The sequence below is a fragment of the Bradysia coprophila genome, unplaced genomic scaffold, assembly GCF_014529535.1.
Source record: "Bradysia coprophila strain Holo2 unplaced genomic scaffold, BU_Bcop_v1 contig_297, whole genome shotgun sequence".
Lineage (NCBI taxonomy): Eukaryota > Metazoa > Arthropoda > Insecta > Diptera > Sciaridae > Bradysia > Bradysia coprophila.
This window is the reverse complement of record NW_023503555.1, coordinates 8,777,900-8,793,023: the sequence shown is the minus strand read 5'-3', so window position 1 is coordinate 8,793,023 and position 15,124 is coordinate 8,777,900. Positions and strand designations below refer to the sequence as shown.

Genomic DNA, 15,124 nt, shown 5'->3' with positions numbered 1-15,124 from the left:
AAACAGATTCTCTCATAAACTAATGATTTAAGCAATAAAAAATACACCAAGGCTGGCGCATTTAGCAACTCAATTTATTCAAAGCGTATTATTAATTTGCTAAATGCATTTTAAGATCATTTTAGTACAGTGTGCCGGACGGTTGTAAAAAGTAAAAAAAAACCATTACTTTCCGTATCATTAACTTCACATGACGAAGTCGAACAACGATGATAATTATATCTACACGGGTACGGTTAATAAACATCTTGCTGATAATTCCGATTTTGCTGTATAATGGAGATTTTCATTTTACGATTACGCATGGCGCTGGTTTTGTTAGAAATGCATTTACAACGTTTGTGGTTGAGTTCATTACATCAGTAAAATTCATTTTTTTTCTTTTCTTTAAAAATTAGTGAATGAATCAAGATAATATGGAGGTAAGAGTTTACCCTACGGACGACTATCATCTGTTATCGATAACGATTTCGGAAATGAACAACAATCACTGATTAATGCATGCGGTCTTATATCGATAAAGACCATGTTTAAAGAAAATGAAGTAAAAGATTTTAAATAAATCTCTTGAAAATACTTCGATCAAATGAAGTAATAGATCCGATAGTAAAATCCAACACGGATTCAGTGTTGTTAATTGTAAATATAAACACAAATTTATCTACACTGTGTGTGGTGTGACATAACAATCTCACAACCGATTGGTGGACATAGTAAGGCCAGAATGTGATTCAGAAAACGTAACAGTAGAATGTACTTCATTACATGAGGTTACAGTCTTGTGACAATATTTATTTGTTCAACGAAGGGAAAACAAGTTGGAAATTGCATTTCGAGGAATTTTTGAAGGAGCGTAGCAGCCACAATTGAACCGCAAAAATGAAACAAAATTTCCAACTTTTTCCTCACAGTGAACAGATAATTATTTTTGAAAAATAATTTTCCCGATTTTCCTAAATTTCCCAACATTTTCATACAATTTTCCAAAATATTTTTTGTAAAAATTGAAGAAAATCTAGAAAAATGTGAGGAAATTTAGTAAAATTGTGAAAATGAATTTTTAATAGTCCCTGGATAAAAGCTAGCTCACAAGTGTGTTTTCAAACGAGCTTCGGTAGCTGTGCTTTCGACAAGTGTTGAGTTTACAACTGCACTTGTCGATAATCAGTCGTCAAAATAAATCGCTCAAAAAACAAACAAGTGAGTGTGTCAAAAAGTTGTCACATACCAAAGTGAATCTCATAAAGGAATTCAAAAATGTTCTTCATGTAATGGATCATTTTCGCAGGTAGCAAACTGCTATGGAATGGATTCGCTTTCGCATGGGACTGGCAATAAAATGTTATGTGCAAGACGAATAGCACTACTAGGAGATACTACTTCCAAACAAACAAACAGACAAAAACAATGCAAACCAATAATTATTTCATTGCGCATGACACACCGGCGTCGGGCATTACATAATTTCCATTCAATTTTAAAACTTAGTTTCGCACAGCGTCAATTAAACTAAAATTTAAGAAAATTTTCTTACCTTTTCGAAATCCCAGATTGACTGTGTACACAACATTTTTGAACTGTAAGTCAATGGGTTCCCGCGACGGTAGATTGGAAAATTGCGGCGGTTTGCTTACACCGTTTTCACCATTCCCATCCCGATGATGGCTCGATGGTGATCGATCATTTTTCAACAATTCACCGCGATTGTTGTTTATCGGTATGGTGGTCGTTCGGTACACTTTGTCGTCGTTGTGATCGGCCGAAGACAGGGCGGCCAATGCAATTTGTGCTTGGCTATTTTGCTGAACGAATTCCATATTGTCAAAATGCAATATCGAGAGTGTACTTGTCGTGATTGCTGTAACTTACTGAATGAACCGATCGTCACTCATATACTTGTGTGTATTGCGATATGTAAAGTAAGTAAATAGTTCGCTCATATATTTAGTTCTATTTTATTAACAAGCATGTCATTGCACTTGATTTTTAAACTATAAATATTTAAGTTCACAAAACGAAAATTGAGAGCAAATAAAAATTTTGAACAGCAAACAGTATGACTAGAGTAGGTATACGTACACTACACACTTGTGTGTCGTTGTTTTAAAACCAGAGTGCATTCACTTTCCGTTCAGCTGAATCGACGATTTGAATCTCTGGAATAAAGAAAATGTTCGGTGTGATTAATAAATTAGCATCATATGAGCAGACGGCAAGCATATCTGGTTGTGGTGTGCAATTTAATATTGACATCATTTTCAGCAAATCTCAATAAATACTAATCAGTACTCTCATCTGTGTACGATTGCTGTTTTTTTTTTCAAAATTAATTATACCTCAACGAACATGTGCAATTTCTACTATAGCAGTTCAATGTGTGACCTTGTCCGTTATTATGTAGATACGCGAATGGACAGCTCTCACAATTTACAATTTTATTCAGAATAATTGTCGACTGGACAATGGACATTCAGCCTCAGATGGGAGAGATCTAATTTTTATTTTTATTTTAGAAAAGTGTAGCGATTTGGCAGTGTAATGCACAGAGAGGACGGGCACAAAATCCTCAATGGATTTTACTTTGATCCTCAAGGATACTTTTTGGCAAATCCAAAAGATTGTCTCAAACATTTTTGCACAATTTTTAAGGATTTGCTATTGATTTCCAATTATTTTCAATGATTTTTCTTTGATTTAGTCTGGTTTTACAGTTTTTACAGAAATTTCAGCTGTTTTTCATCAAAAATCAAAACTGTTTATAAGGTTTTATCACTACAATGCACATGCTTGTAGCAGCTTCAACCGTATAAGTTTTGGTTGTATGTGTGAATCAGCTGAAAAACAGTTGAATCAAATTCATGATTTCAAAAAGGATTTTCTTCGCTTTTCTTTTCTTTTGATTTTCAATATTTTACTTTGATTTTCAAATGATTTTCTCGAAATTTACCGGCATTTTTTGAAGATTTTCAACGAATTTTAGAATTGTCTTTACACAACAGATTTGGTAAGAGCTGAGACAATCTTTGGTAGCAGCTCTTATCACTAAGACCACTAATTTCGGCGCTGAATTAACAGTGTTAATGCTAGGAGCCGTACAATGATATCATTCTGTACCTGTACCATTCTCCAGAAAGCAATTTTTATTAGATAAAAAATTTAATGATAACGATCGTCATCAACGAACTAAAAACTGCAGTTTCTGTGAAGTTTGTGTGTTTATTGACCTCGGCTTCGCCTCGGATCAACAAAATTCACACGAAAACTCTACTTTTCAACTTTTTATCCCTAGTCATGTAAAATACTATTATTTGTTGTAAATACATGTTCGAGTCATTACGTGGAAAACTTACAAAAATGGAAATAATGGAGGCTTGTTATGAATTGGTTTGAATTGTTTTTCAAAACATCGATTGCTCTCTGTGTAGAAATCTGAAATATTTCAACCGACATAACCATGCAAACATCTGCGACATGTGTGATTTAGTATTAAATAATAGTAAAACCTGTCTAAATAAAACCGCAAAGACGAAGTGAAAATGTTGCACACGTACAAAGAACTCAAAAAAATTACCTAATTCGATTAATTGCATTTTTTTTAAAATTTAGGTCGAATTTACTGGGTAAAAATCAATCTGTCTAACCAGGTGTTATGTTGAAGGTGCTTCCTAATACAATTTGCTCCAGGATTGTGAATTCTTCACTTGGACGCAGACTTGTGAGTACAAAGGGACGCAGATTTGTGATTAAAACAATTTTTTAAAGGAAACCTCTCACACGTTAAATAAAAGTCTTTTAGTCCCAGGTACGAAATGTACTATTTCATGTGCGCATTGTGTTTTGCCTTATTTTCTTCATTCAATAGGCCATGTGAAAATTGTGTCTTTTTTCGACGACTGGTCGAATGACATCTCTAGTCAGAAACGTGAAGCTCTTTCTCTCCAGTGGGTAGAAAATAGAACTTTTCTCATTTGAACTGTCACTTTCGAAAATAGCATGGCAAATCGATGTTTTCGTTTCGTGAAAAAAAAACACAAAATGCACACACGAATAACGGTGTGTTATACGTTATTGAGGAATTTCGCGCCGTGTCATTCACAATAACCCACAAAGTGACATTTTCCTTATACAAAATGTGTCATTTTGTCAATTATTGTGAATGACGCGACGCTAAGTTCCTAGCAGCCAGCTGGGAGAAATAGGAAATTTCAACTCGAGTGAAACATGTTATTAGAATTTTCTCCCCTCGGTAAACAAATAACTATTCCCGAAAATAGTTCTTGTTACTAAGTGTAGTTCACACAAATTCACATGAAATTAAGTAGTGGTCAGTGATCAGCTGAGGGATTGCTACATTCAGTGTTAATAAAACTTTAGTTCTAAGCTCTTGATGAGAACTAAATGTCCTATTGGTATCAAATTATTTAAAAAAATTTTAATCATAATAGTGATTCATCATCATTAAATAACATGTAGTCTGTGACAATGGGTAATATTTGAATATTTTAATCAATTTAGATGTACTTTGCTTAAATTCCATCTGCTTGTAATTTATCGAATTATATAATTCGAAATTTGATCAGCTTGAGAAGACCTCTGCACCTTTTTTCTACAAATATTTTCATAAATTTACGTCAACGAAACTGTGCGCAATGCAACTATTGTTTTTCGAATAGTCGGAATTCGCTATTTGTTCAGGTTGTGCTCGATTAAAGACTATAAAAAGGCCTGGGTGTGAACAAGCGAACCACATATTGTAATTGATTAGTAATCGAGCTACATTCACCCAAATTAATATTTGGAGGAAAATTAATTTTGAATTCATTCGATAAGTTACCGTGTAATCCGACGAAATGAATGTGATATGTATTGTGACTCTAGTGATTTTTTTGGCCGGAGTTGAGGTAAAGTTAAGTAGCAAATACCACAATAAAGTTGTCACTTCGACGTGACGTAGCGTAATTTAATCAGAATATTTAAACTAGGACATAATATTGAGAAATGTTTCACTAAATTTGTCAGTGTTTCAACGCTCTAGAGAGTAATGAAATTTGGTTGATCTTCGAACGATTAAAAAACGATCAAAAACAATAGAAGACTCGTATTACAGCAGGTGCTCGTATTTGGTAGTTTTACACTGTTTATACCAACGCAACGGCTTGTGTGTGCTGAATTTTTCACAGACTAGGGGTGGATTTTTGAAAAACCTCTTCAGAAAAGAAATTCTTTTGGTGCTTGTTGAATCCACAAAGTAGATATATCAGCTCTCATGAGACACAGAGAAGTGTAATTAAAACTAAGCTCGATCTGTCCGTTATCAAGAAATATTTCCTTCTCAAATTTCATTTTAAGCATCTGCTAATGTATTTTCTAATGGAAATCCCCAACGGATTTTCTTATGGAAGATTCTCAACGGATTTTCTTATGGAAAAACCTCAACGGATTTTCTTATGGAAACAAAAAGTTTACCCTCCCTACCGTAGAGCGCATACAATAACAAAACTCTCGACACTGTCGTTCCTGATGAGTCCCCCACCCCCAGTGTTCTGTTTCCACATAAAATTCACGGGAATTTTATGGAAGTGAACTAGTGAGTTTTGAGATTAGCTGGACGAGACGGTGTCTCTAGGGATAACGCGACTTAGACGATTTGATTTTGATTGGTTTAACGTAATTTTGACTTAACGTCGACAGAGATTTTGCCTTTTTGCGTTGTTTTCTGATTTAACGAAATACGTCAGACGAATGGCTCGCGATTAGTATAATAGCTTCGCGCTGTGGGATAGTGCCAATGTTAGAAATAGTCCGTTGCGCAATTGTAACGTTAAAAAGCACTTCGCATATGTCAGAGTCACGGATTTTCTTATGGAAAATTCTCAACGGATTTTCTTCTGGAAAATTCTCAACGGATTTTCTTATGGAAAATTCTCAACGCATTTTCTTATGGAAAATTCTCAACGCATTTTCTTAAGTTTCCATTCCACTCAACAAAAAGTACTCCGTGAGAGAGCCTTGAGAGAGCGAGCTGTCAAATAAACAAAGTAAAAATTTAAAAAATTCTATTTTGTCTCTCACACGGAGTACTTTTTTGGTAAGAGGAAACTAAGTATTATGGAAAAACCTCAAAGAATTTTCTTATGGAAAATTTTCACGGATTTTCTTATGGAAAATTCTCAACTGATTTTCTTATGGAAAATTCTCAACGGATTTTCTTATGAAAATTCTCAACGGATTTTCTTATGGAAAATTCTCAACGGATTTTCTTATGGAAAATTCTCAACGGATTTTCTTATGGAAAATTCTCAACGGATTTTCTTATGGAAAATTCTCAACGGATTTTCTTATGGAAAATTCTCAACGGATTTTCTAGGATTCGGAAATGATTTTCTTTTTAATTTCAAAGAAATTTCTAGCATTTTCCAATCATTTTTTTTGTGGATTTTCAATGAATTTTGGATTGTCTTAACGAAGGAATTTCTTTTCCTCTCACATTTTCTGTTCCGTTAAACTAAACGATGAAATCATTTTGCTTATTACAGCTCAGTTATGGTCAACTGCTAGATTGCCTGAATCCCTTAGACACTCATGAAATGACTAATTGTGCGGAACCCAATGGAGGTATGCAAAACAATTCCTCAATATTCCACCGATTGACTACATTAAGTTACTTCTTCTAAATAGCAAACGGCAAACCTATCAGAGCCTGGATGGGACCGTGTTTCGATACACCGACTTGCAAAATTCCCAAATGCTGCGGAATAATTACTGGCCGAGATAGTCTTTTCAGAATCGAATATATAGCGGATATTGATCTTAATAACGGCACCTTTGACGGTAATTTAGGTGCTATAGGAATCGGTAAGGCGGTTAGAGGTTGCGACAAAGAACTGTTGGCCATTGAACTTCCATTGTTCCAAATAACTGTACCACCCTCACTTGCGGGTTATTCGAGAACACTTTGTGAGCAAACTCAGTGTCCTCAAAAGTGCGGTCGTCGTTATGTCATGGACATTCCATTCCGATTTGTAACAACAGTATTGACAACATTAGTAAGAATATTGATCGATTCAATTTATCAGCGACAGATTTTTAATTTAAAATATTTTTAGGGTTTGAAAGCAACTTTTGTAGCTCAAGTCTACAATGAAAGGGGAGAACAGGCTCTTTGCTGGGGTCTATGGGCGGAACTTGTCAATGCGGATTTAGTGGAGAGCTTAACGAAAACTGTGACCAAAATCACGTCAAATCCACTCGGTGCACTACTGAACCCATTCGATACCCTTCAAGCTCCTTTGGTTGGACTCATTGGTCAGAATGAAAAGCCATTCCAATATCCTAAGCCATGTCCTCGTCAACCAATATGCAGAGGGTAACTCTGGTGCATCACTGCATATCGTTTTCAATTTCAAATTTCTATCTACTTGATGATGTCACGCACATTGACTTGTATTTATTGGTTGGAATAAAATGTACATTTGTCGTTTGGATCCATGTTTGAAGCTTTTTATTTTGCTCGAGCCGAAGGAGAGGGATGCAACCACACAAGGTAAATTAGTTCTAAACAATTAGCTACCGGGAAATGAGTTTTAACGCTCATTTTAATGAAGTAATGGCGCATTTCCCAGGGGCTTATCGAAATTACTTGGCATTGGGACAATAGATGATAGAGGACAACAAAATACCGGATTGTAAGATATATTTCTCGCCTTCGGCTCGAAAGACAACGTTCCCACACGCATCAACCACAAAGGTCCATGCAGGACAGTAGTGTACCATTATATGCTAACATTCGGTACGTACTTCCAAGTTATTATTTTGACGAGTGTGAAGCAAAAAATGGAATAGAAAGCCGAGGCATCTGTTGTGAGCCCGGCATTGTAAAATAAACCAGGAAAGAGCACTTGATTTTACTGGGGACCTAAATTATCTAGTAGCCTTATTTTTTGCGAGTAAAATTTTTCAATTTAAATCGGAGTTCATTTCAGTTCATTTTCATACAGTGTATTAGGTCACTTATTTGACATTTCGAAAATGAACCGCTTCTGCCTGGTTTATTATACTCTGCCGTGGTTGTGAGATAGCGAAAATAATGGCATTACCTCTGCACTACCTTCTACCTTGGTGAATACAACCTACGTTAGTAGAAGAAAGTTTGAGAAAAGAAGATTGAAATTCGTTAGAGTCGACAAAGAAAATTATTTAAATAGAAATCTTTCTTCAGTACCACCTTGACCAATGCTGTGGTCTTCTACACAATGCAACCTTCGTCAATTTCATTATCTTACACAAGTTCACACAAACATTGTTCCCACACTAACCTAATCGATATATTCCACTAATGATTGCAGTTATCATTTTCGTATCAGACTCAACATGATCATCGATCTCTTACTTTGAATTTCATTGTCTAAGAGATTGTCACTTTCACAAATGGATTTGCTAATTTGTTTGATCAACCATCGAAAGACAAGCAAAAACTATGCAATTGTTCACAGCCAATTTATAGTGCCTAATGACCATGTCGTTATTAACATAATTTTGCATTTTACCAATACATAAGATTTGATAAGCGATTGAGTTAATTTCTGCGGTATTTTAAGCGTAAGGAAAATTTATTAATTCGAAAATGGTTGATTGCTCTGTCGAATGATCAAACTATATTGCTAGTTGAATCGCAATCGATTTTCTGTTCAACAGTTGCACGTCTTAATTGATAAAATTCAATTAGCAAATGGTAGATTATTGCTTCAATGAAGGTTTTAATAGACCTCTCTGCCTGCATGAGTGGTAATGGTAATAGAAGTCTCTCATACACCTCATTGCGACAATGTTGATTGAAAAATTAGTTCGATTAATAGCTTTCAACCGTCAAACTAACCAAAAGAGAGGTCGAATTCGAAGATATTTTAGCCCATTTGGAATGAAGGGTGCAACGAAATCGAGTAGGAAGATGGTAGGTCGATTTGACCATTTTTTAACAACAACAGTTTGAGCTGAACCTGGATGAACCTCCATGAACCTGTAGCTGAATTATTAGTAAGTGTTAGTAAGAAAGTATTTGGTAACGTTAAAACATTTTCAGGTCAAAATTAGGTAGTGCCCTCATCTGAGCCTCGTGAAAATGATTTTTGACAGTTCTAGAAATTCGTGAATTCGTCAGGTCGACCCGGCCTATTGCGATTCCTAAAGTGAGATAAGACGTTTGAAATTAAATCTTCCTCTTTGTGTGGCCATTGGCGAGGCTTTGGATGTCGATCTCGATATACCGTTCACGACATCGATCATAATCAAGAGAAATTTGACTTTATTGCTTTTGATCATCGATATAATATACTGTAGATAATGAGACAAGAAGTACGAAATTTCGGAAATATAGCACACATACAAGTGCAAAAAATACGAATCACGACACAAAACGAAGAGAAAAAGGAAATTGAGAAATGCAGAGTTTCAATTATTTTCAAATATTTGTATGACATTATTTCGCGCGCTTTCTCAAAACGTAAGTTACGTTACACATACATCCATGTGATCTTTCCGCATTAAGTTGCTTTGACATTACTTATCTACCCTATATTATATCGATGCTTTTGATTAATATGGATTGTCTGCCAGTAATAGCTAACATCACTACAATATTGCTATCGGTATAATTATTCGCTAGCCTCAAATTTTGTAAGCCCGTAGAATGACTACATGTTTCTTAAATGAAGTACCAGATTTTGTGTCAATAAGTTAAAAATGTTTCAAAGAGAAAAAATTCGATAATAATTGGTAACTATGCTTAGCAGTCTGTAAAAAATTGCTTTCCATACTTACTGACATTACAGAAATAATGAAAATGCATTGTCGATTGTCAGGCTGTCATTTGTTACCGATAACAACACGTCGGAAATAATCGATCAGCTCTGAATAATGTGGTCTTTTATAGCAACAAGCATGTTAAAAATAATGAAGGAATAGATTAGAAATTGATCTATTGAAAATGCATATTTAACATATGAAGTAAAAGATCTGATGGTAAAACTGGCTGTTGTATTTGGGCCGTCTGTGGATGTAAATATCAAAGATGCACTGAGCTAACGTAAAATAATCTAATTCGAAAAATTCGATTAAAATTTGTGGTAGAAATATAACTTCTGTTAATCGATTAAAAAGAGCTCAATGATTGATCGGAAATTTTGTTTGTTTCGTAACGGAAAGCCCGACTCGTTTCAACTTAATAAATCATTTCCAAAATAATGCCATACTTCTCATGATGTGCTGATTTCGTGTAAAATTTGCTTATTGAACTTTGGCTAACAATTATTTGCTTAATTAAAGCTACTGACACACACTTTTGAGACGATAAATATGTGTCACAGAGAAAGAGCAACATTTTCCATCTTATCTATCTATATACAATGACTTGTGTGCAATATCTTTCGAATGTTTTTTTTTATTTGTTTTAAATAAAATTGAAATTAAATGACGATTTCAATGAAGGCAAAAAAAAACGTTTTTTAATTTATTTACATTTGAAAATTTGACGTAAATTGCTTGCGATAATGATTCAATTGAATTTTGTTGTGCAGTGCCTCGTGGGGTTACAATTTATAGATATTTATTTGTAATGTATTGTGAAATGTTTACGATTCAAAAGTGAGTGATGTGTTAACGGCAACAACAACAAAAACCAACAATAATAATTATTATTGAAAGAAAAACTCATTATCTTCTGCTGCTGCTGGCCGTTATTATATTATTGTGTGCTTAGCATTATTTTTAGCTGAGTAAATAATTTTCTTATTTTCAAGGGTTTTTCTGTCTCTAGATGTGGGCATTCTCCTCTATAATAGAGCTTTCCTTTGTCCTTTGCTTACCACAATACTAGAAAATATCAATTCTAATTCAATAATCAATTCGCTTCTTTCGCTGATGGGACAAAGAAAAGAAAAATCTGAGGATTCCGGGCCTGTACATCTACAACTACGTTCATACCAGGGAAGGTTTATTGCTGGTTAGATAGATAGATTAGAGTTTTCGGGAGGCTTCTTCAATTGAGAAGCAGGAACCCAGATCAAAGATCCTTTGTTCCCTACTCCCTGATCTTATACTACTTCTATCAAGGAAATTTTCAAGGAAAGTTTTCGATAAGAAGTGGTTAAGGCACTTGCCATCTAATGATGGTTAATCCTCATCTTGGAGGTACCTGAGTTGCAAAATCTGAGATTGATAGAGAGTGGACAATCCCTATCATGATATGTACTCCAGTCTCAGGTGCGAGACCACAAGAACGATCAAGAAGGTAGGGTCGATCTATTCTATTTAGATTATCGTAAAGCCTGCAGTGGTTCGTGATCGCACCAACTACTCGCCTTATTTGTGATCTCATAAGTTTAAGGAGTTCATTGCTGCAGGATTATGACATAGCTTTTCGGAATGTATGGTATGTCGTACATGTTGTTGATGTTCTTGTTGCAGCCATTGTGTAACCAAAGGTCAATTGATGGTTAGGTCCACAAGAACTTAATTAGAAAAAAAAAATTAAATTTGATTCAATTTTCTACGACGCAGTATGTACAGTAAACGACGGACAGCTACTGCCAGTGTCTACTTTACACGACATGTTTTGAATGTTAATTTGTTAACCGGCGTCGACGATAATCGTTGACCTCAGATATTCTCATGTTGCAGCATGTTTTTAAAAACGACGGAACAACAAGGTTTAGTATCAATCTAATCAAAATACTCAGATAAAAAGAAGTAAAAGATTTAGTAATCACTGGTAATTGCGCAGGTGAAAGGCTTACTGTTTGTTAACCCAACAATTCCGACGGTACAATATGGAGAAGATTTCAGCGCTGATTGCTAAATTTGTTGAAAATATCAGCGCTGATTGCTGAATTTGTCGATGAAAATAAGCAATCATTTCTAATTTCATCACTGAAAACAGTGATGATTTTTTAATCCTACCAGATAAAGTCATTGCTAAATTAGTCGATTAAAAAATTTTGAGCCAGGGATGAATCATCAACGAAATGTTTCACTAAATTACATATAATCATTCTGTCGTAAAAATCGCCGATCACTAACAATTTTTACTTAATTTCTCTACTTCTTCTGAATTATGTATAGAAGAGAAAGATCGACATAAAGCTGGAAGAAAGAAATGAGTAATTTCTGAGCCGTAGAAATGTGGGTGTGAGAAATAAATAAACAGAATCAACATCATTTTTAACATGATAACAAATCTAGAAGTAATTAGATCAAATTTCACCTTTTGCAGTGTGCTCCACTACTTCACGATTTCTGATAATTTCCGTTGGACATAGTAGAAAAATTAAAATACTTTATACTTATAAATAAGTGGATAAGTGTTAATAGGTACCTATCAACACTTAGTCACCTGGATAATCTAGAAATAGTGATCGAATAAAATTTTATCTTTTTATATTGTAAAAGTTGTACATTGTAAATTTATATTCTAGACTCATGCTCAAAGTAATTCGATCCGAAATCAAGTACTTGATTATTAAAACATAGAAGAAATCATAGTCTGAAGCTAACTTGTATCTCCATACATTGAACAGACCGAATGTTGTACAAAATGTACATCTGTCTCTTTCGCACTCACACACGGTAATATAATGAATTTGGAACTGTTTGGAAACGATCTACTCATATGTTACCATTGTTAAGTGTAAGCTAATTTTTTTGCATAATTTTTAGAGCGTCGTGTCCGTCGTGTCGTAATAAATACGCACACAAAAATTGACATCGGAGGTGGTTAGATAGCCACACTACATACACAAATAATTCCCATTTAACTTGAGCAGTACAACTTTGTATTTTGACGTTCCAGAATTTTTTATTGCTTCGAACCATAACGAAACACACTCAAAACAATTTATATTACAAATTCGATGTATCTTCTAAATATTCGTGTTCATATAAGTTCGCCTTCGTATGCATTTTTTGCGACCAGTTATCTCCGGTAGTTTGTGCATAATTTATGGTTAAAATATATGTAACATGTAAAGTTATTTTGCCAATTTTTTTCGGATCTTGATCAGTGAACGTTCCAACTATCATCATTTCGATAGATCACAGAAAACATCAAGAAAACACTAAGAACATAACTAAAGTTAGGCAACGAGATGAGCGAAACAGCTGATTGATGAATACTACAATTCTGTAAATAGAACGACTCATTCAAAAAACGTATGTATTTTTTACGAAAGTAACGGTTTTTACAATTCAAATTATATTGATTATTATTATCGAGAAATTCGAGAATTACGGGTAGAAAAGAAAATGGTGAATTAGGCGATTGGTGACGAAAATTATTTAAACTTTAAGACCATGATATGGCGCGAAGCAATCCACGCACAATGCAACCTCACAGGTTGAACAAATGTAATAGCTTCTTACTTGCTCCTTTTTCTCCGCGCAATGTGCACATCTACGTCTCGTCTCCTTCTTCATGGGAAGGTGATCCACATTTATCATTTTCTTCTTTTTTCGAGAAGGTGGTCCTGCTGCTAATTTGCGTTGGTTGCCTTCTTTTTTTCCAATCGCAATTAATTCCTCTGCAAGCGGTATTAAATAATCAATCAGAGGAGTTTTTTTACCTTGACATTTCTTATATAAAATCCACGAATTGCTAACCGCCATTAGCAGCAACCGATAAAAAACTCGCTTCCACCATTTATTCGTTTTACGATCAATCTCATAGTACGTGGAGTACTGATCAGATTTATCGACACCTGCCATAAAACGATTATAATAATTGAAGGCTTCAGGACATTGAAATGTTTTCTTAGTGCCATCTTTTTGAGTCCTTTCAGTAGTGCCTATGACGTGTTCATGGCAATTAGACAATAACATCACCTGAAAATAATCACTGAACTTAAATGTGAGCTTGAATGTTTCACTCAAAGGCACAAGCTTTTTACGGAGGCAAGAACTGGGACATATTAAAAAAATATTGCTACAAAATTGTTGATAAGGAAAAGCCGAGTGAGAAACTACACTATTTACTGGGACAATTGATATTTTGCTACTCCAATAGAAGGAAATAATAAGCCAATAGATGTCCCAATAGACAATGGAAGTAGAGGGGACAGAGTTTGCTCGCATAGTTTCCATTTTTGGAAACACACCATTTCTCGAAAATAATTTTGTTAGTTAGAAAAGGATATTGTCTTCGAGATATAGGTGCTACTCAATTGAAACTTTTAAATCTTTGAATCTTCTCCACGGAAGTATACTAATTCATTGAAAAATGGAAGGAATCATTTTATGAAACATTGCAATTCTTCAAAAAAATCTGAATGCTCCTTCGTATGGATAATTTGATGTATAATGTTATTTTACCTCCTTTGTGTCTTGCCATTTATAGAAAATGATACCATCAGCGTTGCACCGTGCGATTGATTCACCTCGGGCCAATTTCGTAGTGCCAGTCAGAACTGGTAGATTTTTTCTGTTGTTCATGACAGTACCAAGACATGCATAGTCCAGACTTTGCAACAAATTTACTGACGTAAAAAATCTATCAATGACAATGACGACGTTTTCTTCGCGAATCGAACTACAAAGAGTTGTAACCACCTGAATAGAATATGATAGACAATACAGATTTCGTGTTTTACAAGCCTATCGTAAATATACAATACACAATAACAGGATTATTGACAATAATGAGACGTATAAGTGCATTGATTGATTTGACTTATTCGAAATCATTATTGTCGACATGACTACAAATACGTTACTGGTTCGTATTTTGGTTGAAGCTACCGAAAATAACTGAATGTATATACCCGTTCTCCCAAAGTTCCTTCCACAGGTTGTTTTTCTTGGCCTTGATATATATAAAAAGCATAAACATATCCTGTATCAGCATCAGCACGACAATAGCCTTTCATCCCAACTTTCACAGGTTTGATTGGAACGTATTGTTTCATTGATGTTCGCCCCTTAAATTTTACCATAAATTCGTCGATGCTTTGGTGAGTTGCTTCTGAACGGTACCGATTGAAAGTATATATCAAACAACTAATGAGCTCGCTCGTGTAGTACGTTTTCTCTGCTCCTTTTGGTTTCGAAGGATCATTAAAATAGAGTTTCGAATGTAGCAACA

General features: G+C 34.7%; 2 protein-coding genes across 2 annotated transcripts in view; one reads left to right on the top strand and one right to left on the bottom strand.

The window, feature by feature from the left end:
• The window catches only part of LOC119079038 (ATP-binding cassette sub-family G member 4), a 46,704-nt gene that overhangs the window by 20,270 nt on the left and 11,310 nt on the right, over positions 1-15,124 (bottom strand). Inside the window, exon 2 of the mRNA XM_037186825.1 lies at positions 1,535-2,156. Within this exon, the coding sequence (XP_037042720.1) occupies positions 1,535-1,817 (283 nt within the window). The 5' untranslated portion in view covers positions 1,818-2,156. The remainder of the gene's footprint in view (positions 1-1,534; positions 2,157-15,124) is intronic.
• On the top strand, positions 4,681-7,490 carry LOC119079111. Its single transcript, XM_037186933.1, has 4 exons — positions 4,681-4,901; positions 6,537-6,615; positions 6,679-7,046; positions 7,107-7,490. Exons 1-4 carry the CDS (start codon positions 4,851-4,853, stop codon positions 7,368-7,370), a joined length of 762 nt encoding a protein of 253 aa, XP_037042828.1. The 5' UTR covers positions 4,681-4,850; the 3' UTR covers positions 7,371-7,490.

Excerpts from the sequence above, each read along its gene's own strand:
- LOC119079111 (XM_037186933.1), top strand. The coding sequence starts at position 4,851 with ATGAATGTGATATGTATTGTGACTCTAGTGATTTTTTTGGCCGGAGTT. Across the intron at positions 6,616-6,678 it reads TTGTGCGGAACCCAATGGAG|CAAACGGCAAACCTATCAGA; the intron begins GTATGCAAAACA and ends TCTTCTAAATAG. Across the intron at positions 7,047-7,106 it reads CAACAGTATTGACAACATTA|GGTTTGAAAGCAACTTTTGT; the intron begins GTAAGAATATTG and ends AAATATTTTTAG.